This window comes from Periplaneta americana, chromosome 5, assembly GCF_040183065.1.
Source record: "Periplaneta americana isolate PAMFEO1 chromosome 5, P.americana_PAMFEO1_priV1, whole genome shotgun sequence".
NCBI lineage: Eukaryota > Metazoa > Arthropoda > Insecta > Blattodea > Blattidae > Periplaneta > Periplaneta americana.
In genome coordinates, this window is record NC_091121.1 from 91,470,437 (window position 1) to 91,498,126 (window position 27,690).

At 35.5% G+C, this 27,690-nt stretch overlaps 1 protein-coding gene across 1 annotated transcript in view; it reads right to left on the minus strand.

Annotated features, from left to right (window-relative positions):
- Positions 1 to 27,690, minus strand: part of LOC138700427 (relaxin receptor 1-like) — a 217,732-nt gene that overhangs the window by 40,672 nt on the left and 149,370 nt on the right. The window contains exons 9-13 of the mRNA XM_069827044.1: positions 18,171 to 18,308; positions 15,231 to 15,302; positions 9,951 to 10,022; positions 9,219 to 9,290; positions 7,311 to 7,427 (exon numbers count right to left, since the gene is read on the minus strand). Of these exons, the coding sequence (XP_069683145.1) occupies positions 7,311 to 7,427; positions 9,219 to 9,290; positions 9,951 to 10,022; positions 15,231 to 15,302; positions 18,171 to 18,308 (471 nt within the window). The remainder of the gene's footprint in view (positions 1 to 7,310; positions 7,428 to 9,218; positions 9,291 to 9,950; positions 10,023 to 15,230; positions 15,303 to 18,170; positions 18,309 to 27,690) is intronic.

The following is a 27,690-nucleotide window of genomic DNA, read 5'->3' on the forward strand; positions in this document are numbered from 1 at the left end:
TTGGGCTGATATTAAATTATGGTATATAGAATAAAATCGTTGTTACATACAATAATGAAATGTGTTATTTTGATGTAATTTTTGTGCACGTTGAAATAGTGAGAAAGTTTTCAAGAATCTACAAGAATAATTTGCTAATGGAAAAGCCATCCCACAATTGCTACCAGTTAAAAATGCAGTCCGATCAATATCGCATTTCAAACAGATAGGCGAGTCATAGAGAAACGTCTTTTTCGAACGTCAGGTAAAACCAGCAAAGAACTGTCTGGATTATTACCTAATGAAAAGTCTAACTTCGTAACTACGCAGTTGAGATGCTGCCAATCTTCGAAGCCACGCATGCGTTCGAACTTTTTTTTTCTAAAATGAACCTGATGAAAAATATTGCGTGTACACGTCTAACAGTCTATCATCTCGTAACTGCTTTATGTTTATGTAGTAATAATATTCACCCTAAAATAGACAGACTCATCCTGACCAAATAGTATAGGCGATTTAAAGATTGTAAGTGATTATAAGCCTATATTGTGACCATATGAATGCCTATATTATATATTTAACTTGCTTTTAAAAGTTTAATGTAATGGCATGCCGCATTAGTTCTGTACATCCCTAAGTGGAAGAGAAGCCGATGTAAACACGTCGAAATACTGTGGAAAGAGTGAACTGGATTATATTTACCTCCCCTCCCTTATACGCATGCCTAGTCTATGTATTCTGAATGAAATTTAAGAAGATATATAAACAGAAAAATTACTGGAAACGTGATAAAATTAATTATTACGAAATTCGTAAAACATACAGGGTGATTCACGAGGCATTACCGTCCTTTACTGAGCTTATTTCCGAAGACATTCTGAGAAAGAAATGTCATATAAACATGGGTCCTATTCTCAATATTTACAGAGTTACGTTTCGTTATTAGAACGCATTGCTGTGAACGCGTGATCTTGGTCAGCGTGGAGTCAGCAGCCAGCACGAGCTCTACGGAAATCAAAGATAGGCGTATGCAGTTACGTAGCGCGACGAGTGCCGTTCACAAGCGTGCGGCCAAGTGTACTCAAGCGGACGGCGACATTTTTTTAAAATGTGTTGTAAACTCTCCAAGACTGTAAATTAGGATGCAAAATTGAACTGCAAATAATTAAGTCGGTGGAAGTGGTGTAATTTGTAACAATTGTTGTGATAAGTGCGTAACAATAATGTAATTTTCTAGTTAAAAATAGAAAAAGATGTCTGTACGAAGCAACTAAGGAGTTCACAGCACATTTTTAGCTTCATAATACTTGCCAATTAAAGAAATTATACTTCTGAATGATTCATTCTCTATTTGTATTATTCTTTTACCTTCAAACTAAAGAAAAAACGTATTTTACAAACAACTTTAAATTAGTGTAACTCTGAAAATATTGAGAATAGAAACTATGTTTATATGGAATTTTTCGCTCAAAATGTCTTCAGAAATAAGCTCCGTAAAGGATGGTAAATTCTCGTGAATCACCCTGTATTGCAAGAAGTATGCTTTAAGTCTGTGATAATTTTCTAGAGCTCCAAAAACCAATATTCTGAAGATTGTATCTTCCTAAAGTTAATTTTCCTCAAAATACTCTGAAATTACTTTTTGTCGGCGTCGACGTCTGGGCGTCGGAGTACAGCTCCGTACATGTTTACTGTTTATAGATGAAAGAATTTTAATTAGAGCACCAAGTCCAATTTAATTCGGCTGAAGTAATTTTAGAGGTTACAAAACAACGAGTTTTGCTTTTTTGCAACTTCCGCACATGAAGGTGTGTAAGACAAGCGACAATGTTAAATTTGGTGGCTAGTTTGGGAAATACTTAGCCTGTAATTCCATTAATTTTGTGCGGTGGCAGATCATTAAGTTAGAGCGCGACACCTGGAAGCAGCGCACTTACACGACACGCGTATTTGTCAGCCCGCGGACAACACAGCGCCTCACAAGCTGCTGCCACTCTAATTGAGAGACATTCATTCTCCTTCCGCTTGCCACTCTACAATTCCAGGTCCAATTTCCAAGTCGCATACACCCAGTGCAACTAAATAAAAGAGAAATCACACATTGAAGCTGCACTGTGTTAATTTTCGTAATAGATGGTTAGATTCCATTACGTCTCGTCTGTCTTCTATGCAGGAGTAAATTGAAAAGTGAAAACGCAATAGTTTAGTGAAAATCAAACATAAATCTACGTAAAAATGAATTTTTGGTCCTACAGAATATATTTGTTACCATTCTGTAGGACCAAAAATTCATCTTTACATGGATTCTTCGCCCAACAGTGCATAATACTGTGGAATCTAGGCAACCAAGTCACTCAATTGAGTGCACTCCTTGCATAATGGCAGTTGACTTAATATATGCTAAAATATCTGTCGAACTTGAAGTCAGGCCACAAAGGGAAAAACACTAGAGGAGAGGGATTCTATCCGGCGTTGTGGATTGAATTTCAGAGTAGCTCAGTGGTTAGGGCACTTGGTCCATAGAACTAAAGACTCGGGTTCGATTCCCGGCACCGGAAAGAATTTTTCTCTTCTATTAACCACTGAATATGAAACAGCTTATAGGGTTTCAAGAGTGAAGTCCAACAAATCCAGATTATAAGTATACATTGTCAGAAACTTAAATAATTCCTAAAATGATACGGAGGGTCTTTACGTTTCATGACTAGGCCTACATATTATTGGAAGCTTGCGCGCCAGTGGTGGGTCTGGCAAAGTGAAACATCGTAGGTTGGAATGGAATGGAGTGGAATTTTCGGGAGTTGAGCGCTATGACCCAGTATTGCAGCTTTTCAAAAATCTTGTGCTAACCCTCAAGCTAGGTGCATTCTCAAACTCACACTGTTTGTCTACATTAAGGTTCGCTGCGGTCCACCGCTGTGGAGTAACGGTTAGCACGCCTGACAGTGAAATGAGCCCGTGTTCAAATCCTGGTAGAGACAAGTTGCCTTGTTGGTGTTCTTTCCGGGATTTTCTCTCAACCAATTGAAGGAGAATTGCTCGGTAACTTTCGGCTTTGGACCTCGGACTCATTTCGCCATCATTAATTCACATCATCATCATCATCATCATCATCATCATCATCATCATCCACACAATAGCCCAGGTTCAGTTCACGGTGCGGTGTGCTGTACTTGTACAAAAGCGCGATCGTTCGGCTGCCCAATCATTCACAGAATAGGAGTGGTAAGTACAATAAGCCTCAGGATGCAGTGCAAGCCTTCGGGTCTGTCCTTCGTACAAGAGAAAAAAAAATTCGCTGTGTACCCAGGTTCCTCCGCGTGTCGCCAGCCGGCGTTCGGGGAATACTGTGGAATGATAACGAAAAAAAGAACTGTTGACGAAATTATGTACATTGCTAATATGGTGAAACGAAAGAAACCCGAGAAAAACCCTAACTGCAACCTTGTCCGCCACAAGTGTAACTATGGATGTTTCAATAAAAATCCCAGACATGACCGAGACTCAAACTCGGACCGCTTGCGTGACAAGCTGGATATCTGACCACTCTACTACCACGGGAGACAACATCATAGGTTAGTAACTAATTATTATAAAATCGTAGTTTAGAATATATTTATTTCTACTTTCTTCTTTTAGTCCTATTACAAAAATTGTGTTTCCTTGTTTAAATATTCAAATACTTCCTGCTTTTCGTTCTGTAACCTTTTTACGTAGGCTGTTTTGGATATTAGGCATTAAGAGGTAATGTAATTATTGTAGTACAACCTCGGGCGCTCGCGATCGACCGAGCAGATGTTTCAACCGATCGACTATAAAGTGTCAAGTGCATGCGCTCGAGCGCATCCTTTCCCTGCTGCCTTCTTGACAACCGAAGACTGATCGGAGAGCTCCTGTCCGTGAGAGTTGATTACCGTAAAATCTGTGACGTAGGCTACTACGATGCATTTGGGAATCTTTAATATAGCAAAAGAAAGTAGAGAATTTCATTAAGTAGTTTTATAATAGAAAGATATATTGTACGAAATGGAAATATAAAAATTGGAAATTTATCTTTTAAAGAGGTGGAGAAGTTCAAATACCTTGGAGCAACAGTAACAAATATAAATGATATTCGGGAGGAAATTAAACACAGAATAAATATGGGAAATGCGTGTTATTATTCGGTTGAGAAGCTTTTATCATCCAGCCTGCTGTCAAAAAATCTGAAAGTTAGAATTTATAAAAGAGTTATATTACCGGTTGTTCTTTATGGTTGTGGAACTTGGACTCTCACTTTGAGAGAGGAACATAAGTTAAGGGTGTTTGAGAATAAGGTGCTTAGGAAAATATTTGGGGAGCTAAGAGGGATGAAGTTACAGGAGAATGGAGAAAGTTACACAACACAGAACTGCACGCATTGTATTCTTCACCTGACATAATTAGGAACATAAAATCCAGACATTTAAGATGGGCAGGGCATGTAGCACGTATGGGCGAATCCAGAAATGCATATAGAATGTTAGTTGGGAGGCCGGAGGGAAAAAGACCTTTGGGAAGGCCGAAACGTAGATGGGAGGATAATATTAAAATGGATTTGAGGGAGGTGGGATATTATGATAGAGAATGGATTAATCTTGCTCAGGATAGGGACCAATGGCGCGCTTATGTGATGGCGGCAATGAACCTCGGGGTTCCTTAAAAGCCAGTAAGTAAGTAAGTAAGATATTATTTTGATTCTGTGGTATACATAATTTATTATCAAAGAAGAGTGACCATTATTTTCTAATTTATATTTTTTAGAAATGATCTGTATAGCGCTAAATGCGCTGATCGATCAATAAATTGTTAAAAAAATATTTTCTAGTAATGATAAACCTGCATCACATATCTTCAAAGTGATAATTTAAACATTAATATTATTGATTGCGATTTGATTCAAGAAATGATACACTCCTTGCCTCGTGCTGGTAATGATGCACAAAAGAATCATCACCTGTGACTATTCGGACTATCATATCGACCCCGTCATTCTGTCTGCTTTGATCAAGTCGCCAATCTGTCGCACATTTGCCTACGTAACAATCTTACTGGTCGGCCGACTAGGCGTTCTTTACTTGTCGATCCTTGAGAGAATTTCTGCACTCAATTGAAGAGATGAATTTCAAAGTGTCCTAAGTCCTTTTTTTAATATTTTAACTTGCTTTATTCACGTTTTAATTTATCATTTTCAAGCCTATACAGAATGTTTCAGAAATACTTTAACAAACCTTGGGGGTGTGTCCCTCACACAAAAACAAGAAAAAAACTTCATATAAACATAGCCTATATCCGAAAATCCGTATATAACAAATGTTCAAAATGTTCTCCTTTTGCTTCCACACATGCATGCCCTCGTCGGATCATGGACTCCTTGGCAACACATAGCCATCTAGGATCAAAATGGGTGCATCAGCAGACTTGTATTGATAACATCTTTAGATTATCTAACAAAATGAATATTATTATCGGTTACAAACTTAAGGGGAGGCAGAGGTGAAATTTTGAACAAAACTGAAGAAACAATGAAAATTTGTTTTTTATTATCTTTATACACTATATTTTCATATTCCGATGTTAGTTTTTGATTTTGTACCCTTTAAAAGTATGAATTTAAAACCAAGATAACTGTATTACTATATTATTCCCATAATAAACTAATAGTTATCATTATTTATATATCTTCTCTGAACATATAAATAAAAAGAAATATTGAAAATTTCTTACAATATGGTGCATGGAGCATTTTATATCAAACGATATAAAGTTTAATAAAATTATTAATATTTACAGAACTATTGTACTTAGAAAGTTAAAACTTGGTATGTCCATTACTAATAACATACTTAGTATCCATGATCAATTTCAAACAAATCGGATAAATTTTGTGGATTTTGAAATATTCACCTCTGCCTCCCCTTAGGTTAAGTTGTTGGATTGCACTTCGAAACGCGTTAAACGTAAACTTTCATTGTTATGAGATTCTGAATTGATTAAAGTTGCAACACTTGCTACCAAGCTGACAATATCTAACAGATGTTTCATTATCTTCTTTCATTACTAACTAAAAAACTAAGGATTTTCGGACATATGTTCATATGAACATGCCCCCCCCCAAAGTTTGTCAAAGTATTTCTGAATCACCCTGTATAATCCATGTAGGTTTATTTAACAGATCCTCCTAAGTCTTGAATTACTGTCGCCTTATGTTTTTTCAAACAAATAGGAGAGAGTCAAATTTATTTGATCAGTTTTTATCATTTTTCTCATAACATGTCATTTGGACTTAGGCCAGTTCACCCCTTTAATTGTAGACAGTTTTATGCGACAGGCAATGCTCAACATGTACGGTCAGAATTTCTTTGTGATCCTCATTTGAGCCGTTCAGAGCAGAAGTGGTGTAAGTCAAAATTGGGTAATGAGGTTTTAAATAAAAATTATGTAAAATGCAGCGCAAAGCAGCAGTTAATATGTCCTTCTTGCTATCCATTGATTATTAATAGTTTAACGCACAACGGAGAGTTGCTCGACAATGTCTGCGTTCAGCAGGGACAGCGCTGAGGTAGCGCTGAAATAGAGACAGCATTGAACGCCTTGCTGACCGACAGCGCTGAAATAGCGCAAGCCAGCCAAAGTGGAGGAGGTAGGCAACAACCAATGGTGTCGTATATTCTGGAGTAGCCGAACAATGGCACGTTTCTTTATAAAAACAGCGAACATTTTGCAATCTGGTCGTTCAGCAACTCACAGCCTGCTGCTGTAACTCAGCAAAAACGAATAGCTGAATTAGTGCTGTCCCAGCTGAACGCAGCCAATTGTACACTCATGAAGAAGTGCTGCCATTTTGTAACTGCTACTAATTTGTTTCGCTTATGCACACAAAGACCACCTCGAAATCTGGATAAGACTGTCATCTAACAGTGATAGCTTCAAGCACATCATTCAAAACTGTAGTCGGTACTTCGATTTGTAACTCACCTGTTGACTCGTCTTTTTACTGTGTAAATCAATAGTCAAAGTGACGAACTTCTCTTCAATAATGCTTACGAATTAAACAATTTTTATTTTAACGAGATATTAGAAAATTAACAGCTGACAACATCGGTGTAACCGATCGATGACCTCTCAATTTGATGGCATTCTTAAGATATTTGTACATGTGCAGTGAACATATCGAAGTTTTTATTGTTGATGTTGTTGGATTGAACAGATCTTATCTTAGCTAGAATTTTTAATTTAAAAATTGTGAAACATTGGTGCAACAGATAATATCTCATTTTGAAATTTTATGGCTTGTAGTTTGTCAGTCTTACCTGGCTCGAAGTACGATACTATCCAGCAAGTGCTGCAAGCTGGAAATGCCGTCTCCTTTGGGCTCACACACGCGAACATGAAGAGCTGCAGAGCACAGCTTGAACTCATCGAAATAGCTGCAAAGATGAATATTGAGTTTAATAATTTTCGTTACAGATAAAGTAATTCTTAAAAGCTTACGGTTACTTCAATCTGATTTTCGCATACTTTTCTGTCTTGGAATTAGTTACAGCTTTGTAATTAATAAATGTATTCTCACATCACATCAATATTATGGTCAGTGGTTGTAATCCCTATGGAATGTGACTGAGTGGGTATATTATTTCAATCTAATATTCCGTTATTGCTTCAATAATTTATTTAAATTTGATTGTATATGTAAAGCCCTTAGTATTACTTTGTTCAACATGTTTTAAAATAACGCGTGTACGCTTAAAAACAGTTGACAAAGTGACATGAGCAAGTGACAATCCGCTTAGCGGTGATTCAGCGCATCAGCTTTCGGAAATAATAAAATATCTCGCGACAGGTATAATTTATTGCCTTACCTTATACGTAATAAGTAATGGAACTGTCACTACTGTATACTGAGGATCACGTAAGAGTAATTCCTAAAATACTAATTTGGCCGTCTCTTCAGTGGTGCCAACTAATACTAGATATCACTAAAAGAGGGTAAAATTACACAATGCCATATACAATAATAATAATAATAATAATAATAATAATAATAATAATAATAATAATAATAATAATAATAATAATAATAATAATAAGAAGAAGAAGAATAAGAATATAGTATTAACAATAACCATGTCTTGCTTATTTACCACATCTCAACTTTATGTCGTGGATGTGTTTTCTAAAAGATTCAAATAATTTGTGAAAGAGTATATTTTTCTTCTGGACCTCTCGCACATTATGTTAGTAGTTAGTAGATTAGTGTATGATCTAATATTAAAATGTATTTTGTCTGACAACATGAAATTCATTACTTTGATTAAACAGTTTACGAATCACGAGACCTAACCTAAAAATGTATTTTGTTTGATCACTTGAAATGATTAGTATGAATTCCAAAAACTCAACTCACTTTGAAATGTGTGCTTTAGAATATTTACTCCATTATTGTAATAAAAGTCTAAACACGAAAGAAATTAATTAAAATGTGAAATGGTATTTCTATCGATTACTCAAGGGCACGTATCACACGAAATATATTATATTTATTTACACTTAGCCTACCTGACTCTAATCTTGAAATTGTAACCACAACACAAAGTAACACATACAATAATTATTATGTATTAATATTAATACTGATTTAATTAATTATTAATATGTTCAAATTTCACTAGCTTCCAGTAATGGGCTCAGAAATCTAGAACAATTTCAATTTTCAGAATTTAAACTACTGACAACTTGTGTCACTGCTACCAACATAACAGTTATAAAATCACTACTAGTTGTAGTATTTCTCAGTACCGAAATTCAAAATGAAGTTGACAAAAGAAAATTCAACCTGCAAACTAGAAAATCACCATAATCCACTAGCTTATGCAATAATGGAGGGAAAATGATAGGTTTCACCCTTAGATTATTAAGTAAGCTGACCCGGACTATAATATAGGCCTACTTATCGTTACTGAAAATGTTCTGTTCTCATGTGTATTGCAGTGCCAAGAAATAAACTCAACTGCACTGTATAGAAGTCAATTATAAATAGCCTACTAATGTTTCAACCTTGACGTTCCTTCAGCCTGTATTATCTGTCCATAGTAAAAAAAAAAAAAAAAAAAAAAATTGCCACGCTCGAAACGGACAAAATGTAAAGTTTTATCCCATAAATCACCTATTCTTTAAAACAGCTTGAAGTCACAAGTTAAAATCTGCTGTTTAATACTTACATGTGTTCGAGATTCTGTAAGTGACGCAGCACTCGACTGTCTAGTAGCTTCAACTGGTTGTCCTGCAAGTATCTGTAACAATCACAAGTAAGGAAGAAACCTTTCGAAACAAGATATTTAGTCCAGTTACACAAAACAAAATCTAGGAGAGGATATAATATTTCGCTTATTTTACTTGCTTCAAATTAAATCCATAGAACACTCTTTCATTATATTTTTTATTCGAGGTGCTTTACAAATAGCCACATACTTTGGAGTTACTGTAATTCAATCTTCAAAATAATCGAATACTGAGCACTTCGTGACGTGGCATGGTGATGCCTTACGACAACACAGGACAACTTCATAATGAGAAAGCGTCATAGTTCCACGTGAGAATCGAACCCACGACACTGGCTTTCATATAGCATCAAGCTGTAACTTAACATTTTCATGTACTATGATCGGTAAGCATTCTTTAATTAAATTATGTTTAAATGGTTCAACAAAGCGAATTTTCAATGAAATGTAAAGTCGAAAGTTTACCATATGAATTAATATAAAAATTTAAAATATCCCTCTTAGGTGTTATCCGTTTCAGACACCATTAAGACGCACAATCCTAGTCATGTTATGTCACTCTTTTATGACAAAATTTGTAGCGTTCACGTCTTATGTATTTGTGCACTTGGATCGAAATAGTAATCAATAAAATATCAACTTCGATTCAATATGCAATGCATACATACTTACAGAGATGTGAGTAATGGGACTTCCTTGAACGTGTTCACCTCTAAGAGACGAATTTTGTTTCCATTCAGGCTCCTATAAAGAAACACAGTGCTTATTACGAAATTGTTTATTCCACACGTAAAAATGATTCTGATATAGGCTAGTAATTTTCTGTTAACTACTATGTTGAGATATAATACTGTGTGGCACAGAAGTCAGTTTAACATATTAGAAACATTACTAATTGTAAAACTGAAATAAATAATTATTGTGCAAAGTAACATAAGGACGTGTTTCCTCCAAGATGTCCGTAATCTGACAATGAGACACCTTTTTCATTTGTACTGTTAGATTGGCAGTACATATTCCCCTTTTGTATCGACAGAATTCTCCTGAATTAGTTTTTGTGTAATACCACAGTCTAGTATATACAGGCACGAAGCTCAATAAGTAGTAAATATGTATCCATAGATAGTTGCTAACCACTAAGATCGCTAATATCGCCTCATTACAGACAATGCGAAATGATATCGGCACAGGTTACTGTTCCTAGCACCCTCACAACTCAAGCTTCGTGACTGTATATACTAGAATGTGGTAATACGTAAAATGAATACAGTATATAAATTGAAGTAGGCTATGGTACGGTAAACAAAAATGCTAGAGTAGTTTGTTTTTTGTTTTGTTTATTGTTTGAAGCTACTTAGTTATTATTTTGAGTTGAATAAGAGTTGAAGAAAAAACATAATTGTTTTTTTTTTTTCAGTTGTGAGATTGATACCGTATTCATAGATCATTTTGACTCCTGAACAGCGAGTGGCATTAGTACAGCTCTGTGGGGACAATCACAGGACAACTAGAGATGCTGCAGACGAGTATCATCGTCGTTATCCTGACATTCCAAAACCATCATACCAAAATGTAGCCAAATTATTGCACACATTTAAAACAACTTTAGTGTAGTCGATAAGGAACCAATTGGTCGTCCCAAATATGCTACTGAAGGGCAGCATTCAATAGACGTGATTGCGAAGATGACGGCCAGCCCTAAAGGGTCAGTGCGCTATGTGGCTCGAGAAAATAGTATCAGTAGAGAATCTGTTCGCAAAATATTGAAATCTGGAAGTTTTCACCCCTACAAATAACACATTTACAGACAATGCAAGAAGAGGATCCATTCAAGAAGAGAACATATTGAAACGGGATCACTCAGCGTTTGCGTACTGATCAATCCTTCCTTCAGATGTTATGTTCAGCGACGAATGCTTATTCTTTCTGGATGGACACGTTCATACACAAAATGCACGGTACTGGTCCTAAGAAAACCCAAGATGAATGCGTGAAGCTAACAACTCTGGTACTCTAAAAGTCATGGTGTAGTGTGAAATACTAGATGATATGGTTGTGGGATCACATTTCTTTTATGGAAATGAAAACCAACACACACATGGGGAATTTCTAGACAGCACTGTAATGGAGTTCCTGTAATGATTTGTCACTGAACAAACGGATAAGAATGTGGTTTCAACAAGACAGGGCCACGGCATATTATGCTCTAACAGTTTGCCAGACACTAAATGGGATGTTCGGTGTGCATTGGGTTGGACGAGGTGGACCTCAGTCATGGCCTCCACGGTTACCAGACTTCACACCCCTTGATTTCTTTCTATGGAGATTTGTGGAGATTTTTTATATTTTCACTTTTGTTGAGAAGGAGAATTAGACAAAACCAGACTTATGCTGTTCTCACTCTCAGCATGATACGCAATATGCTTCTGTTTGATACTTTTGTTACTATGAAGAAAGGAGTGCATGTGGATGAAGTTAATTTGGATTTAGTTGGAAATCTGTACGATTCGCCTTTGCCAATAAGTCAGAAAAAACTGGGTGATATTTTGAAGCTTGAGAAGTTCATTCCTCCAGTGTATAAGGAGTGGTATGATCATATTCGTGAAGTAGGAGTGGATAGTAAAGAAGGGAACACAGATATGGACTCAGAGTGACAATACTAGCATATGTATATGATATGTCTCCTAACAGCAGACATTAATATTCTTCCTTTGAGTGTGAGAACTGGATACGTTTATTGCTTAGGGGAGAGTCGGGTAGTATCGGACGTCGGGTAATATCGGACAGTGAGTTTCTTTCATCTACCACACGATGATAGTACCTGATTGACATGGTTACGTTTTTGTGATGTCGCATAGAGAAATGTAACCATGTCATTCAGGTACTGCCATATGGTGGTAGATGAAAAAAACGCACTGTCCGATACTACCCGATGTCCGATACTACCCGACTCTCCCTATATTTTTTTCTAAATAATTTAAAGGGAATTAGTTAATTTTTACTATAGTAGAATGAAATTATGTTTTCTTTATGCTCAAACACATTTTAGTCATTTTGTATCGAAAGAAATTTAGAGTTTTGATTGAGAGTGAGAACTGGATAACTTCACTGTCATTTTTTATTAATAATTCATTGGAGATTCAATTGGTATTTATTTTAATGATATAAAATGTTAAAAGATATGCGACATTTTTCAGTGACTATTAAGACATTTACTGAATGATTAAAGAAAATTACGAAAATAGTTTTTCTCTATTATCTCAAAACTACTGTCTTGGTTTTATCCATTTATCATTCTCAGGTCTTAAATTCTATTTTCAATTAGAGTAATGTTTTTCATTTGTCAAGTGACTTCTATGTCACACGGTATTTACTGAAACTAAATTGGCTCATTCGTGATTTAAGTCATGTGATATTGTATGACAACAACACTCCTAGTTCAGATATCATCCTCATAAACATTATGCTTGCATCGTCATCTTTTTCATCATCATTAAGGTCCTGTTTTTGATGACTTAAAAGTTTAGAATGATAGTGAATCTACAGCGTAAGTTGTGTCCCACAATATGCAAGGTAAGCGCCTGTTTATACAGCTTTGGAATTCAAAGCATCTTTGCTAAACACATGGTATTTCAAATGAAAATAATCCCTTTCTGTATAAACTCTGCTCCGCTGATTTTTTACCTGCGGGGAGGATGCCGTAATCTTCCTTTTGTTTACATTAATTAAAAAAAAATTAATGAATAAATTTCGGAGTCAATGTTAACCAGATCGTAACAAAGTACCCAGTGATAGCGAGGATTTACCTGAGATATAGGAAATGTTTGTTGATCTTAAAGTATACTACACTGCAATACTAATTTTTGATCATCAAAATCCGAGACCTAAATTCATTACAGTGCAAACCATCTCAGTTCTTTCCGACGAACTCACAAGCGAAATCCACTTCTTGCAGGGTTTTTCATTAGTTCTCCTTCATTTTTATTCCATTTTTGCTATTTTCGTTGTCCACAATTGTTACGATACTGGATCCTGTTTTCTGGTAATCAAGTATTACAATTCAGCAATCTATAATACCCTCATCTCAAGTTAATAATTCATGTTTTGCTCCTAATTTTATTATTGTGTTTCATTTCCTATTCCCCCAGCATAAAAGTTTCCTATCAGTGTTTAATGCAAATTCTTTTCTTTATATAAATCATCATACAGTACTAACGTGAAATTAAAAATTCCAAATTATGGTTTATTTAACGACGCTCGCAACTGCCAAGGTTAGGCTATATCAGCGTCGCCGGTGTGCCGGAATTTTGTCCCGCACTTTTTTTACATGCCAGTAAATCTACTGATATGAGCGTGTCGCATTCAAGCACACTTAAATTCCTTTGACCTTGGCCGGAATCGAACCCGCAACCTCGAACACAGAAGGCCAGCACTATACCAACTGCGCTACCGAGGCCGACAACGTAAAATGAAAAGGCTACAATTGGATATATATATATATATTTCAATTCCAGCATTTCAAAGAAAACAGACAACAAAATTAATAATAATAATAATAATAATAATAATAATAATAATAATAATATGGACCATACGTAGCCTAAATGTGATAAACACCGAATCACTGCTAATTGGCTATATTAGATTAGACAAGAAGAAAAATTTGGATATTTTGAAAGAATTAAATATTGACCCAATTTGAGAAAAAATTCAAAATTATAGACAGAAATGGAAATCTCATATACTCAGGATGCCTAGAACAAGGATACCATGCCAAACACTAAATTATCACCCATTGGGAAAAAGGTCTTTGGGATGTCCGCTGAAACGATGGAGTGAGACGACCAGGCTTAACACGTGATAGGAATAATAATAATAATAATAATAATAATAATAATTAGTAATAATAATAATAATAATAATAATAATAATAATAATAGTTCTATACATCAAAGTCCATAGAGAACTAAGACCTGCCAATCGACATTTGGCCTCAAGTTCACATGCCTTAGCATTGGTGAGTGATTAACCAACCAGTACGGGAGTAACGTGTGGTAATGGTTAGCACAATCTCCCAAGCCCTTATAGCTAAATCATGAAACTGGATTTCTCTGCTCACTGTAGCTCCCCAAATTTATCACAATGTTGAGTGGGACCGGTCTCATACATTGCCGAAATTTTATGACAAAAATTTCCCTCAAATAGACAAGAACTACCTCTTATTCTGAAATGGTAGTTCAAGGTGAGAAACTAGAGTTTGGGACAACTAAATCTATAATAGGAGGAACACTGACAGTGGAACATTATATCCTAAGAATTTTACGTAAGTAGGATCACGTTTTCTATTAAATTTACCTTTTAGGCATAGTGACCCTTCGATATAGGCTAGATGTATTTACGTCAGTAATAATGAAAATACTTCAATTACTAAGTACTTCAAACAGCAGAGGCGCAAAATTAAAAACTTTCCAATAACATTGAGGTAAATACCACATACTAAATTTGGATTTGACACTTTAATGAAAGTTTAGCGTCTTCCGAGTTCGAATGCTGAATACTAATAGGCGGAAAAAATTAAAGCTAGATTCTAAACTGCCAGAATGAACTTTTCATTAACCTTAGAAGGATCTAAAATAGGAATAACATAAAGAAAACGAAACATGAATATGAGAACTTTTACAAATAACATCGCTATTAATAAAATTAAAGAAGATTACATTAATAAATACTATACATACGGATAAAGAATAAAAGATAAAACAGTGTCTAAAAATGTCACTAATTAAATTAGATAAAGATAAAGGAACAAAGAAAGACATCCCATGAGTTGGAGACAGTAATGGGACATAAAGATGAAAAAAGTTCTCATGAGCAAATCTATGAGGATGATGATAATGAGGATTGACAAATATAAATCAATACTGTTCGCAGTGTCTTAAACTTAATACTCACAAGCTGAGAAGTTCAGGAAGATTATCAAATGTATCATTTCGCAGCACCCAGAGTTGATTCCACGACAAATACCTGGAACACAATTTTAAGAGTAGCAGATCCTCGACGTTCTATCTAATTTAAAGAAAGGGGGTTCATAATGAAATCACCAAGTCTCAAGCTCTACAACTCTGGTAGATATAGAATTTAATATATCGTCTCTGCCTCTTCAAAATTCACTGTGTTTTATAAAGATTTTGAAGAAGAAAGAAAAATGCGTTGTCATTTTTAATTCCCTCGACTTTCAATGCTACTTTCTGTATAATTTTATCATTTTCCTTGTAATTATTGAAATTATACCGAAAGGAGTTTTGTAAATCAGGGGAATTAAAAGTGACACTGCTTTTTCCTTTCTCCTGCAAAATCCTTTTAGAAACACACAGCGGATTTTGGAAGCACAGCGACTGTATCTCACGTCAGGAATACACAAAGCTGTCCTTCATTGGGGATCTAAGCTTGTAAGATAGAAATATTTTACTTTAAATTAATTTCTTGTCCTGAGTTTCTCTTCGGTATAATATGCTACATTCTTTCATCACTGGAGAAATTATTTATTTTAAATGTACGTGTTTATGTGCGCAGCAACTATTGCACTCTTTTTATGAAAAGCGCAACAAAATAACGCTGTAAGTAATTCGTAAACGCACCGCGGAAAGCATGAAAGGCGCACAGAATTTTCCTTTCCATATTTATAGACTTAGGATTTTCTACTGCTAACCACAGATAAAAGAATGCACCATTTTACTTTCCAGTAGGGTTAGAGTATAGGGATATCAGTAAGTGTAGTTAAACATTTTTGCGTTAAAATCTTGTAGGTCATGTAGACACACATGAATGCGGTTTCAGTTTACGAGTAAGTTTAGTTGACTGGCCTTTACAAACTGATTTTTTTTTCTACTCCTTCTGACATTTATGAATATACACTATTTACCAAAAAGTAATTGGGCACTGCTTTGCCCCTTTAGAATCTCGTGGTACCACCTCTTGTTACTATTGGATTATTTCGTGCAGTCTCAATAAGGAATTGAATTGTTTCTATGTTTGAATAATTTCGAGGGAAAAATTGTTCCGGAGCCGGGTATCGAACCCGGGACCTTTGGTTTAACGTACCAACGCTCTACCACTGAGCTACTCGGGAACTCTAACCGACACCGATCCAATTTTTCCCTCTATATCCACAGACCTCAAAGTGGGCTGACAACCGTCAAGCAACCAACTTCGAGTGCACACTAACTCCGTGTGACTTAAATTGTGGTTTTCTGTTGACGAACAGTGACGTGTATTATGCAAATCAAGATTTTCAGGTATAACTCCCTGTAAAGTTGATTTGAATAATTTCGAGGGAAAAATTGTTCCGGAGCCGGGTATCGAACCCGGGACCTTTGGTTTAACGTACCAACGCTCTACCACTGAGCTACTTGGGAACTCTAACCGACACCGATCCAATTTTTCCCTCTATATCCACAGACCTCAAAGTGGGCTGACAACCGTCAAGCAACCAACTTCGAGTGCACACTAACTCCGTGTGACTTAAGTTGTGGTTTTCTGTTGACGAACAGTGACGTGTATTATGCAAATCAAGATTTTCAGGTATAACTCCCTGTAAAGTTGATTTGAATAATTTCTGTTTCTATGTTTCACTGTGTTTTTCTCTATCTCTCTTTTCATATCGTACATTTATTTTATATTTATTATTTTTGTGAAATTTGGTTTGAAGTTAGATTAGTTGTAATTGTGATAATTAATGATAACGGTAGTAATAATAATAACTGTTGTGTTACTATTTTATTATTAGTAAGTATTATTTTCGTTTTGAAGATTCAAACTGTGCATAGTTATAGCACGAATGGCCGTACGGGCTCGTGCGAAGGATCTTGTGTACATGAGTTTGTATAATTTATTATGCATCAATAAATGCACTTATCTATCTATCTATAACAGCAGCCACTCTGTCAGGCATGTTCTCCACTAGTTTGTGTAGGATATCCACTGGAATGCGTCACCATTTCTCTTGCAACATGGCACTCAGTTGGACAATGGAAGTTGGTCGCATCTCCCGAGACCTCAATCGCCGGTCCAATTCCTTCCAAAGGTGCTCAATGGGATTGAGATCAGGACTCTATGCAGGCCAGTCCAACCAGTGAACATTATTGTCTGTATATCACTGCATAGTAGCCGCCGAAACATGAGGCCAACTTCCTAACGAAGGTCGAAAACTTACAAGGGATCTTCAACACAGAATAGCTAAAAGATTATAAGATTCCCTCACCCATTTAAGAGCAAATCCTGGGTAACTTTCGGCTCATTTCACGGGTATTATCATCTTCGTCTCATCCAGAAGCTAGATAAATATAGCAGTTGAAAAAGCGTTGTAAAATGACTAATTAAAAATTAAAAAAAAAAAAAACTGAGACAAAAAGACGGTATTTTCAATGAAATTCAGAAAAAATGTTGTGTGTCTGCTGCCTTTTCTGTTAGAAATTCATATTGTCCCTAGGTATCTCATTAAAGATTAGCATATGATTTCTCGTTGTATTCGAAAACAGAAGCGTAAATTATTTCATTTTTAATTTGTTGTGTTTAAGCATAACTTAGCATCTAACTCTCCCCCTACCTGCATTTTACGAGTATGAGGACATACTATACTTGGTTAGACTCGAATAACACTGCTAGGATACAGTCTTTTAAACCATCACTCCTTTTTAACGAAACACTTTTTATGAAATTTAGGTGATCATTTAATAAATAATTCATCTTCCAATTAATACGACAAGAATTCACTTATTAAAAATCAATATAATATTAATTATTCCTCGAATTCAGTTGAAGGCGCAATTTAATTGAAGAACGTTGCGTCGTATCCTAGCAACATACGCAATTTAATTACAGCGTAATACTTACAAGTGCTTGAGTCTCGGCAGCTGCGAAAAAGCACCGGGTTCGATCCAAGCGATGTGATTGTGTGTCAGTGATAGAAGCTGCAGTGAAGGTAGGGGCAGGGATAGTGGAACTGAGTCCAGTCTGTTTTCATTCAGGTACCTGTGGACAAATGCAACGTCAAACGTTCTATCAAGAGAAAAGTTCATCATGATGACTTTACCATTTTAACCCTTATATTGGCAAAACTTCATTTCTCATACTAGTTTATTAAGCTGTGTCGGACTGCAAAGAAAACAACTATCGCTATGTCCATGTAGAGATCCACTGCATTTCTGAAGACGACTCTCACAGAAGAGCGGATATAATAGCAATAAACAGGCAACAACAAAAGGCTATTATCATAGATCCAACTATACGCATGGAGAGAGATCTAAACCAAGCTCATCAGGTTGATCATGAAAAGAGGGTCATTTATGAACCTTGTATTCCCTACCTTAGTGCCAATATAACATCCCTCTCTTCAATTGGTCAGTGACAGGTTTATTTTTTGGTGCTCGGAGTTCTTTACCAAAATGTACATATAATTTTTTTAAACAATTAGGTATCAATATCATCTTTTTAAATTCAAAAAATCATCTCCCAAATTATTAAAGATTCCCTGCAGATTATACAGTTTCATTTATACAACCCAGAAGGCCTTAATTAAGGATATGCTAATTTTAAATAAAATCTTTTATTTATAAGTATAATTTTATAGTCATCTGCTAAGATTTTATTTTATAATAGATAATCAATGGTGCTTAATTATTACATTTTATTTTTATAACAATATTCATATTTAACTGATTATATTTGTTTGCTATTAACTTCCGGATCCTCGTGGTCATCCTTAATTAAGGCCGGACGAGTTATTTCTCTCTCTCTCTCTCTCTCTCTCTCTCTCTCTCTCTAGTAGCCTATTGTGAAATTTTAATTTTCTTATCAATTTTTTGATATTGTTCTATTAAAATTATAGTATATAGCCTATTAACCTGTTGTATCCTATAGGATACATTGCCAATTTAAGGGTTAAGGAATACAGCTATCAAGTCAAAGCAGGGATGTCAAAGCTCCTGCATTGCGTGCTCTCGAAAACCCGCTCAACATTTCCTCAAGAGCGATTATTGTACTTTATCTTACTAAAACGTGAACCTTGTTGGATTTGTACTGCTTTTAGTATAGTCATTCATTATCTCGTGAAACCAAATGCTTGTGTGCGCCGTAGCATATAGTAAGAACCTTATAGAGGGAGTAAGTGAGCTCGCTTGCTACAAATAGAAGCGTAGGAAGGGAGGGAAGCTTCTCAATCCACTTTCTTCTTTCCCTGACGCGCAGTCAGGTTTCACGAAATACCGAATGGCCTATATGAGGACGAAATACAGAAGCTTTGACAACCTGAGTTAGAGGACAGAGCCCTAAGATAGAACAGAATAGGACAGTGTGTACACATGGGAGGTGTACCTTCCCTTGGGAGATACAAAAGGCTGAACCTTCACGTGGTCGTGTGGAACACAATAGGGATCCAGTACATTATTTTTTATTGGTGATTCGCAATTACAGTACTTATCCTAGCTGCCATTTTGGTACCTTTCGTTCTATATTTCTCTACCTTCTCAGTTTGTCATTGTACTCATTACTGACAAGTGTTAAGTAAGTGTTTTCTTGGAGCGAAATTAAGTTAGTGCCTTCTTGGATCACGGCTATGCTCCGAGCAAACGTTATCAGTCTCTGAAATTACGTTTTTACGGTATTTATCATAATATAATTGAGGACCTAGATACAATAACAGCGTAAGTAGATTTAAGTTATTTTGAGAAATTGAAAGGCAAAGTTTTAAATTTGAGTAACTTAACAATAAACACTAGTGTGACGATTTTAATGTTACACGGATTAAAAATCAGATAATGTATTTCTAAAGTTTGTACTTAAATATCTTGCATGATTTCAAGGCTATAAATTATTAAATTTTCTCGACATACACTCTTATTGCATGGGATGCACAAATATTATTTAAATACAAGTTTTGACTAATTTATCAGATGTATATAAATGCACTATGATTGGAAAAGAGGTTTGGATGATTCTTTGAATTAATTAATATGATTATGATTCAGTTCAACGTTTTTATTTCCTTCATCACTTTCATGCACTGTTCTCGCACATGTCTCACGAGTAGGCGCCATTTTGTCCTATTCACGCTGTAGCCGAGGTGCAATGAGAGCGCAGCACATTGCAACCATTTCTGTAAGCTCCTGGTCTCTAGGAGTTGTGTGAGTAGTCTTGCGCTGTTATTGTATCCAGGTCCTCAATTAGACGATTGGCTAGTGTGTAGATTATTTAATCTGTCAGAGACTATCTTATTTTGAGCAGTGAAATTAAATGGCCACGTTATTTCAATAGTAAAATTACACACTGTTTGAAAGGAAATCAAATTTTAAATGTACAATGAATGCAAAATCTAAGTTACCGGTACATGAAACAGTTCTATAACAACGGGGTGCAGTTATGAACATAGACAAATAACATTAGGTTATGAACTTTACGTCACATGCGCTATCCATCAACAATACTAAATTGTTATATCAAAGTTACATCGAAATTTGTATCGACGCGACGTCTGAAAATAGCAGAGCATTCTTAGAAGATGTGGATGCTCCTATATACGAATTTCATGATCTTGAATTGTCAGTTTTTCATGGAGAGTAAACTGGAATTCTACACGTTAACTCATGCGTAAAATAGCTCATTGTTCCGTATGTGTTATGAAAGGGTGGTTTAAGATATGACTAGAATTGAAGAAAATAACGTTTTATTCAAGATATGCCGAGTAATGTATTTGAATTATATCGGGATTGGAATTGCTATTTCTAAGATTTTATAGTTTATACTATTGACTCAAAGTTAATTCTTCACAGCAAACAGAGTTATAGAATTAACTACAAAATACTTTTTCGTACAGATATTCCCACTAGTTTAGCAAATTCTAGAAACTAGTTATCGGGGGTTGTCAATGTCCTTATGAGTGTTAGAAGAAACTGTTTATAGTACTGTAACCAGATGTCTTAAAATTACTACACTATTGACCTATGGTGTTTGTGCAAGAGAAGTGTCACATGATCACGGAGTCAATATCTGCCGTCATTATGAAGCACAGCACTCGAAGGATCATAATTTCTCATCATCATCATCATCATCATCATCATCATCATCATCATCATCATCATCATCATCATCATCATATCGTGGGCTTACAAGGAAAAGGTATTAAGTCCAAAAATACCAAAAATGAGTTATTAATGGTAATAAGTACAAAAAATTGTGCTTTGTCTATTGGGAAAACGAATTAAGTCTCTACTCTTATAGTTTCTTGGTAATGAAACCTTCATAAATTATTAAGAACATTACAAACAAAATGTCGACAGGAAAAGAGTATTAAGTGCACTTAATACCTTTTGCCTGTACACCTCAATATCACTTTCAGGATATCTGTACAGGCAGAATGATTTTAGCTCATAACCTGATCAGGTACACAGTGATCTATGCCATTAACATTGATTGCATATCAATTTCATTTTTGTTTTGTTACCGATAAGCTGCTATAATTTAATGTGTAACACTTTTATTAAGCCGCCAATGCTTATCTACTATAATAGTCATTTACATGAATAAGATTTTTACATGAACGTTTTCGATACCATACCATTTTTTGTATCATCTTCAGATGATGCATCTGTAATTACTTTAATATTTTGAGTTGAAGTTGCTGTTTTTATATTGTACCTAATTATATTTTTTAATCTTGTTTTGGGATCCAGTAGGTTCATTATTAAAACTATTTAAATAATATATTATAACATTAAAAACAATACCGAAACAATATATTCTATACGTAGACCACCTAATGACAACAAGGTAGTAAATATTTAAAATTTTACTGTGGACATTCCTTTTCTTATTAAAAATGTTTGATTAATAAATTAAATTTGATATGATCTGACAATTGAACTGTGAGAAGGGTGTAACCAAAAGTATAGAATTACTCGTCTTGAATGAGTGGAACTGCAGATAGGCGAAATAAATTAAATAAAACATAACATCTAGAATAAACATGATGATTTAATTTATTATAACAATTATTATTCAGGGTGCAATAAATAAAATTAATGATTATTTACCAGCAGGAACCTCATCAGTCATAAGTGAACAAGATGCATTAGGGAAAATTGATAATGCTTTCGGAAGTGATATTGCAGATTTAGATTCTCATTACCATCCTAACTCTGGGTATTCACAACATAATGAAAAATGAGCGGCATCTGGGGAACCAACCCAAGAACGTGGAAGTATACGGAGAAAAAGGAATCCAAGCAAATGGAAACGCAATGAGAAAAAAATTAACGTAGGGAAGGCTTGACATGTAAAATAAAAACATCACAAGATGCTAAAATTTCTAAAACCTCTAAATTGTAATGTTTGGATTGAAGTACATTGAAAAAATTTCTCAAGAGCGGCGATTGGAAGGCAGAAAGACTTCATTCTCCATTGAATCATTAGCAGCACTCCAGGAAGGAGGAGAAATCGTAATAATCTTGGCGAAGGCCACTGTTTTTACGATTCCCCCTCCTTTGTGTTTGGAGGGAGTCAGAATTACCTTGCTTCTGATACAAAGTGTTTTCAGAAAAAAAATTATTCGTAAACTCTGAACCTTCCCTCTGTACGAAATATAGGGTATTTCAAAAGTCAGTTCAAATATTAAACCGCTATAAATATTATAATATTTGATATAGGGAAAAAACAAAAACTCACAGTGTTGGGCAAACAACGGGGTTTACAAAATATAGGGAAGATGTTCGCCGTTCTCTTGTTCAACGTAGAGCATTCTGACTGCAATACCATGCACAGCATTTTGCAGATAATATCTTGAAATATTGGCAATTTCTTGGGAGATGGCGTCTTTCAGTTTCAGTAGGATTGTTGGATGTGTCAGGAAAACTCGTTTTTTAAGGTAACCCCACAACCAAAAGTCGGCCGGATTGAAATCTGGAGATCGCGGAGGCCCTATTGTTGGAAAGTGCCTACTGATGACACGATCGCCAAATATCTGCGTAATTAATTGTTTTGTGGGGATAAAGATGTGGGATCGAGCGCCATCGTTCATGAAGATTATGTTTTCCATATCGTGATTCCTTAGTCTAGGGATGACGAAGTTCTGTAACATGCTGTAGTAACGCTGTCTGTCTTATTCCATTATTGTCCAAACCTGTGGAGTAATGGTTAGCGTGTCTGGCCGGGAAACCAGGTGGCCCGGGTTCGATTACCGGTCGGGGCAAGTTACTTGGTTGAGGTTTTTCCGGGGTTTTCCCTCAACAATATGAGAAAATGCTGGGTAACTTTCGGTGCTGGACCCCGGATTCATTTCACCGGCATTATCACCTTCATCTCATTCAGACACTAAATAATCTAATATGTTGATAAAGCGTCGCAAAATAACCTACCGGATCTAAAAAATTAATGGTGGAGTTAACTGGCGTATTTGAGGTTTGTTTTCCGATCAAAGTCATCTGCAAAGCTAGCTGCAATAATTTCCTTCCTTTTGTCATATAATTGTTCATGTTTATGAGAAAAACATATGCAGTCAATGTTAATCACTAGCGTAGAACACTGTGTACCTGATCAGGTTATGAGCTAAAATCATTCTGCCCCTACAGATACCCTGAAAGTGATATTGAGGTGTACAGGCAAAAGGTATTAAGTGCACTTAATACTCTTTTCCTGTCAACATTTTGTTTGTAATGGACTTAGAAGATTTCATTACTAAGGAGTGTAAGGAGCTATAAGAGTTGAGACTTAATTCGTTTACTTTTGAAATATCCTATACTTCAACGTACAGAAGGTGGCGAAAATATTGGTGAAAAAGAAATCTAAAGATGAGAATGGTGATGTTATTAATTGGCTCAAAGTAAAGTCTTTCAATTACACGAGAGAAAGTGTGCAATATAAGTGTGAGTATTCTGATGAATATAGAGCGCTCTAAATTAGTGGAGAGGGAAGACCATTTATTTGTCTAAAACAACCGCTAGCAGAATACTCAAATCCATTTCCAATAAGCTCAGCAAAGAAGAATAATCTTCTAAAATTCTGTCGAGCGAGTATCATTCCTGAAGAGTTGCATAGCTAGTACAACACTCTGCCAACATGTGACTCTGCAGTTGACAAGGGTCCAGTACCTGCTGTGGATGACAGTGGAAATGATAAGTGATAATTCTGAAGATGATTCTTGGTAAGCTTATGATTTACCCTCTAAAAAAGATCTGTCATTTAATGTATTCTTTATATAACGAAGTTCAAAATCTGTGAATAAATAGTTTCATTCAATTCAATTCAATTCAATTCAATTCAATTCAATTCAATTCGTGTTAAAACCATAATTCAATCTGCAAAACATGCTAATATGTAGCTTAATACATGTATTATTTAACAAGGAGGAGTAGATGGTTTAAATGCAAAACCTGATTTTTCATAAACATTCAAACTTTGAAGCTAATTTATCTCAAAACTATCTTTCCTTGTAAGCCCACGATATGTGACAGAAGTTTGGCAGGGTAATGAGGCAGTAGTCTTCAATACGAAAACGCTGCATTCTTCTCCATTTAAGAGGATTCCCATCAATCATTTTCTCAATGTGAATGGTTAAATGTCACATTACTCTGCTCAGAAGATATATGAAAAAAGCAATGAGAAAGAAGAACACGCCATTTTTATCGACAAAACTCGTTTCTTCTTTGGGATGAGGCAAGGCCACACGAAACTGGAGAGAGCATCGCCAAACTTGGCAGGGTGCCGTTAGAAATGCACCGTATAGTCTAAATTTCGTAAATAGTGACTTCTGGGCATTCCCATTTATGAAACAAAGAACTGCTAGTCAAGAGACTTTTGAGTGATCAAGACGTGAAAACCGCCTGGACTGTCATGTATGTATTTATTCACACTGCATTGGGTATATACCCGGTGGCAGTGATAACTAATTACACTCAATAATGACATTAATAAACACAATTAATAAAAAAAATCAATTAATAATAATACTAATAATTAATACTAACAATAATTTATAATAATAATAATAATAATAATAATAATAATAATAATAATAATAATAATAATAATAATAATAATAATAACAGGGAACATCCTAAATTAAATAAAGCACGATCACTTAAAATAACATTTAAAGTAAATCTAATTTGTATCTTAAAACCTAAGTACGAACTAAAACCCACGAGTATGATATGTTCATATCTGCACAAGTATCTTTCAACACTACACTCATTTCGCTGTCAACTCACTCACTGCAACGGGAACTACGACACAATTCACTGATTCTATCCTGATTTCGCTAACACTTCAAAAACATTTCACTGTTCAAATACTTTGCACTGCCACTATAAACTACAGGGACATCATTTTATTTTTACTAACATTTTTAATATTAACCTGTCTATACCTTTAGAGAACCGGAAACACGCTTGCTCCCCCCTCCAAGACTGGAGTTCGATGATACTGGCGTAAAACACAAATCACTCTACTAGGTATTGGAGGGAAGAAAAGTAGTTCATCCATTTACGTAAACTAGGAAATATCGCGATTTTGAGTTTGATAATTTTCATTAGGTTTTTCTTTAATCAAAGTACAGTACTGTATTAAGAATAAGTGTTTTTACTCACGAAGTGAGTTATCCATGCGAACGTATTCATTATGCAGTGTATATTATACTGTCTACAGCACATTAGCGTACAATATAGAGAAAGAAGTTAAATTGAAAAATAATCATAATATGAATATTTAAACACAATTTTGAAAATGGTGGCCGTTCATTTCGATACAGGCTTCAGTTCTTTTGTGCACAATATCGCACTATAGACTATTGCATCTAATTCCAATTGCCAGTTTCGTCCTTCGTACTAGTAACTCATGTTGAAATAATTCTGTACCTACTCTACGTACTGTAAATTCAATCTTCACTTCTGCCCGATCCGAAAATATAAAATTACTCAGACATGCTATCTACTGTCCGTCCAAGTGGTTATGCCGCAGGATTGTAGAAAGGGAGGAAATCACGTGACAGTTAATTACTTAACGAGGCCCTTTTATTTAAGTTAAATTAAACAGCTGTGTAATATTACGTAAACTTCCAATTCCTAAGAGAAATTAATGTTTTCAGAAAATAGCTAAGACAGCCCAGCTATTACAGAGGGGCGAGCAGAAGCAGGTGGGGGAAATCGGGATGCGACGTAGGCAAACGGACAGTACCTGTGCGAAAATATGATTCAATATTGAAAGCTCTTTCGTCACTGGAAAACGCGAGCATATTTCTGGAACGTACTATACTCAGTGACTCAGTACTGCTTACTATCTGCGGTCTTGGTTCTGTGTGGAGTTGGAACTTCCTTAGTAGAAGGGGTGGGAGTGAAGTACATTCAAAAACTCAGGTACAATAAAAATTGAAGTAAAAATAAAATGATGTCCCTGTATAAAGCTTCACTGACAGGAACACGTTTCACTTACACAACACACTTCACTGACAACATAATTCTTCACTAATACAACACTTCAATAACAAAATATCATTTACACCCTTTAAATACTGTGTATAATTACCGTCTAATAGTAAAGTCCTTAAGCCTATTTTTAAATATATTTTTGGTTGTTGGTAAAGCCTTTAGTAAGTCTGCAGGTAAAGCATTCCAGTCCCTGATAGTACGATTGAGAAAAGAAAACTTTCCAGTGTCCGTCCTCTGTCTTCTTTCCCTCAATTTATATGAGTGGTCGTTCCTTGAAAAGTAATTTGGCGACTGCAACCTATTTTTTATTTCTCTCCAGGCAGGCTCACCTCTGTATGTTCTGAATAGTGCGCATAATCGAATTCACGTTCATGGAAATAAGGATCTACGAATATGCATTTCAGAAATTAACAGGTAGTTGTATAGTTGTGTATTGTCCACCAACGTCTTTATTTAGACAAAGAAAAGGCCACCATTCCAGGATAATGCTTCCCCAATTTATAAACACAGAATTAAAACATCTTTAACACAAAGTTCTCTTTTTTTGTATAATCATAGTTGTGGTAAAACTAAGTTATTCTTTTACAGGCCGTGGAAGACTATTGGGATGGCAGATATTAGGACTTTTTTTTTTTTCCTTTAATGGAGAAGGGGCCCGAAGGCTTACACGCAGCCTGAGGCATATCGTACTTACCACTCCTGTTCTGTGAATGATACTTATAGACGAACGGTCGCGCTGTTGTACGAATGCTGCACATTACACCGTGAAATTAACCCGGGTTATGATAATGATGATGATATGTGATTTAATGATGGCGAAATGAGTCCGAGGTCAACGCTAAGAGTTACCTTCAATTGGCCGAGGAAAACCTCGGAAAAAACCGAACACATCTCATTAGACAATCAACACTATTCATCGGTAAGGATGTCAGAGCTATGTG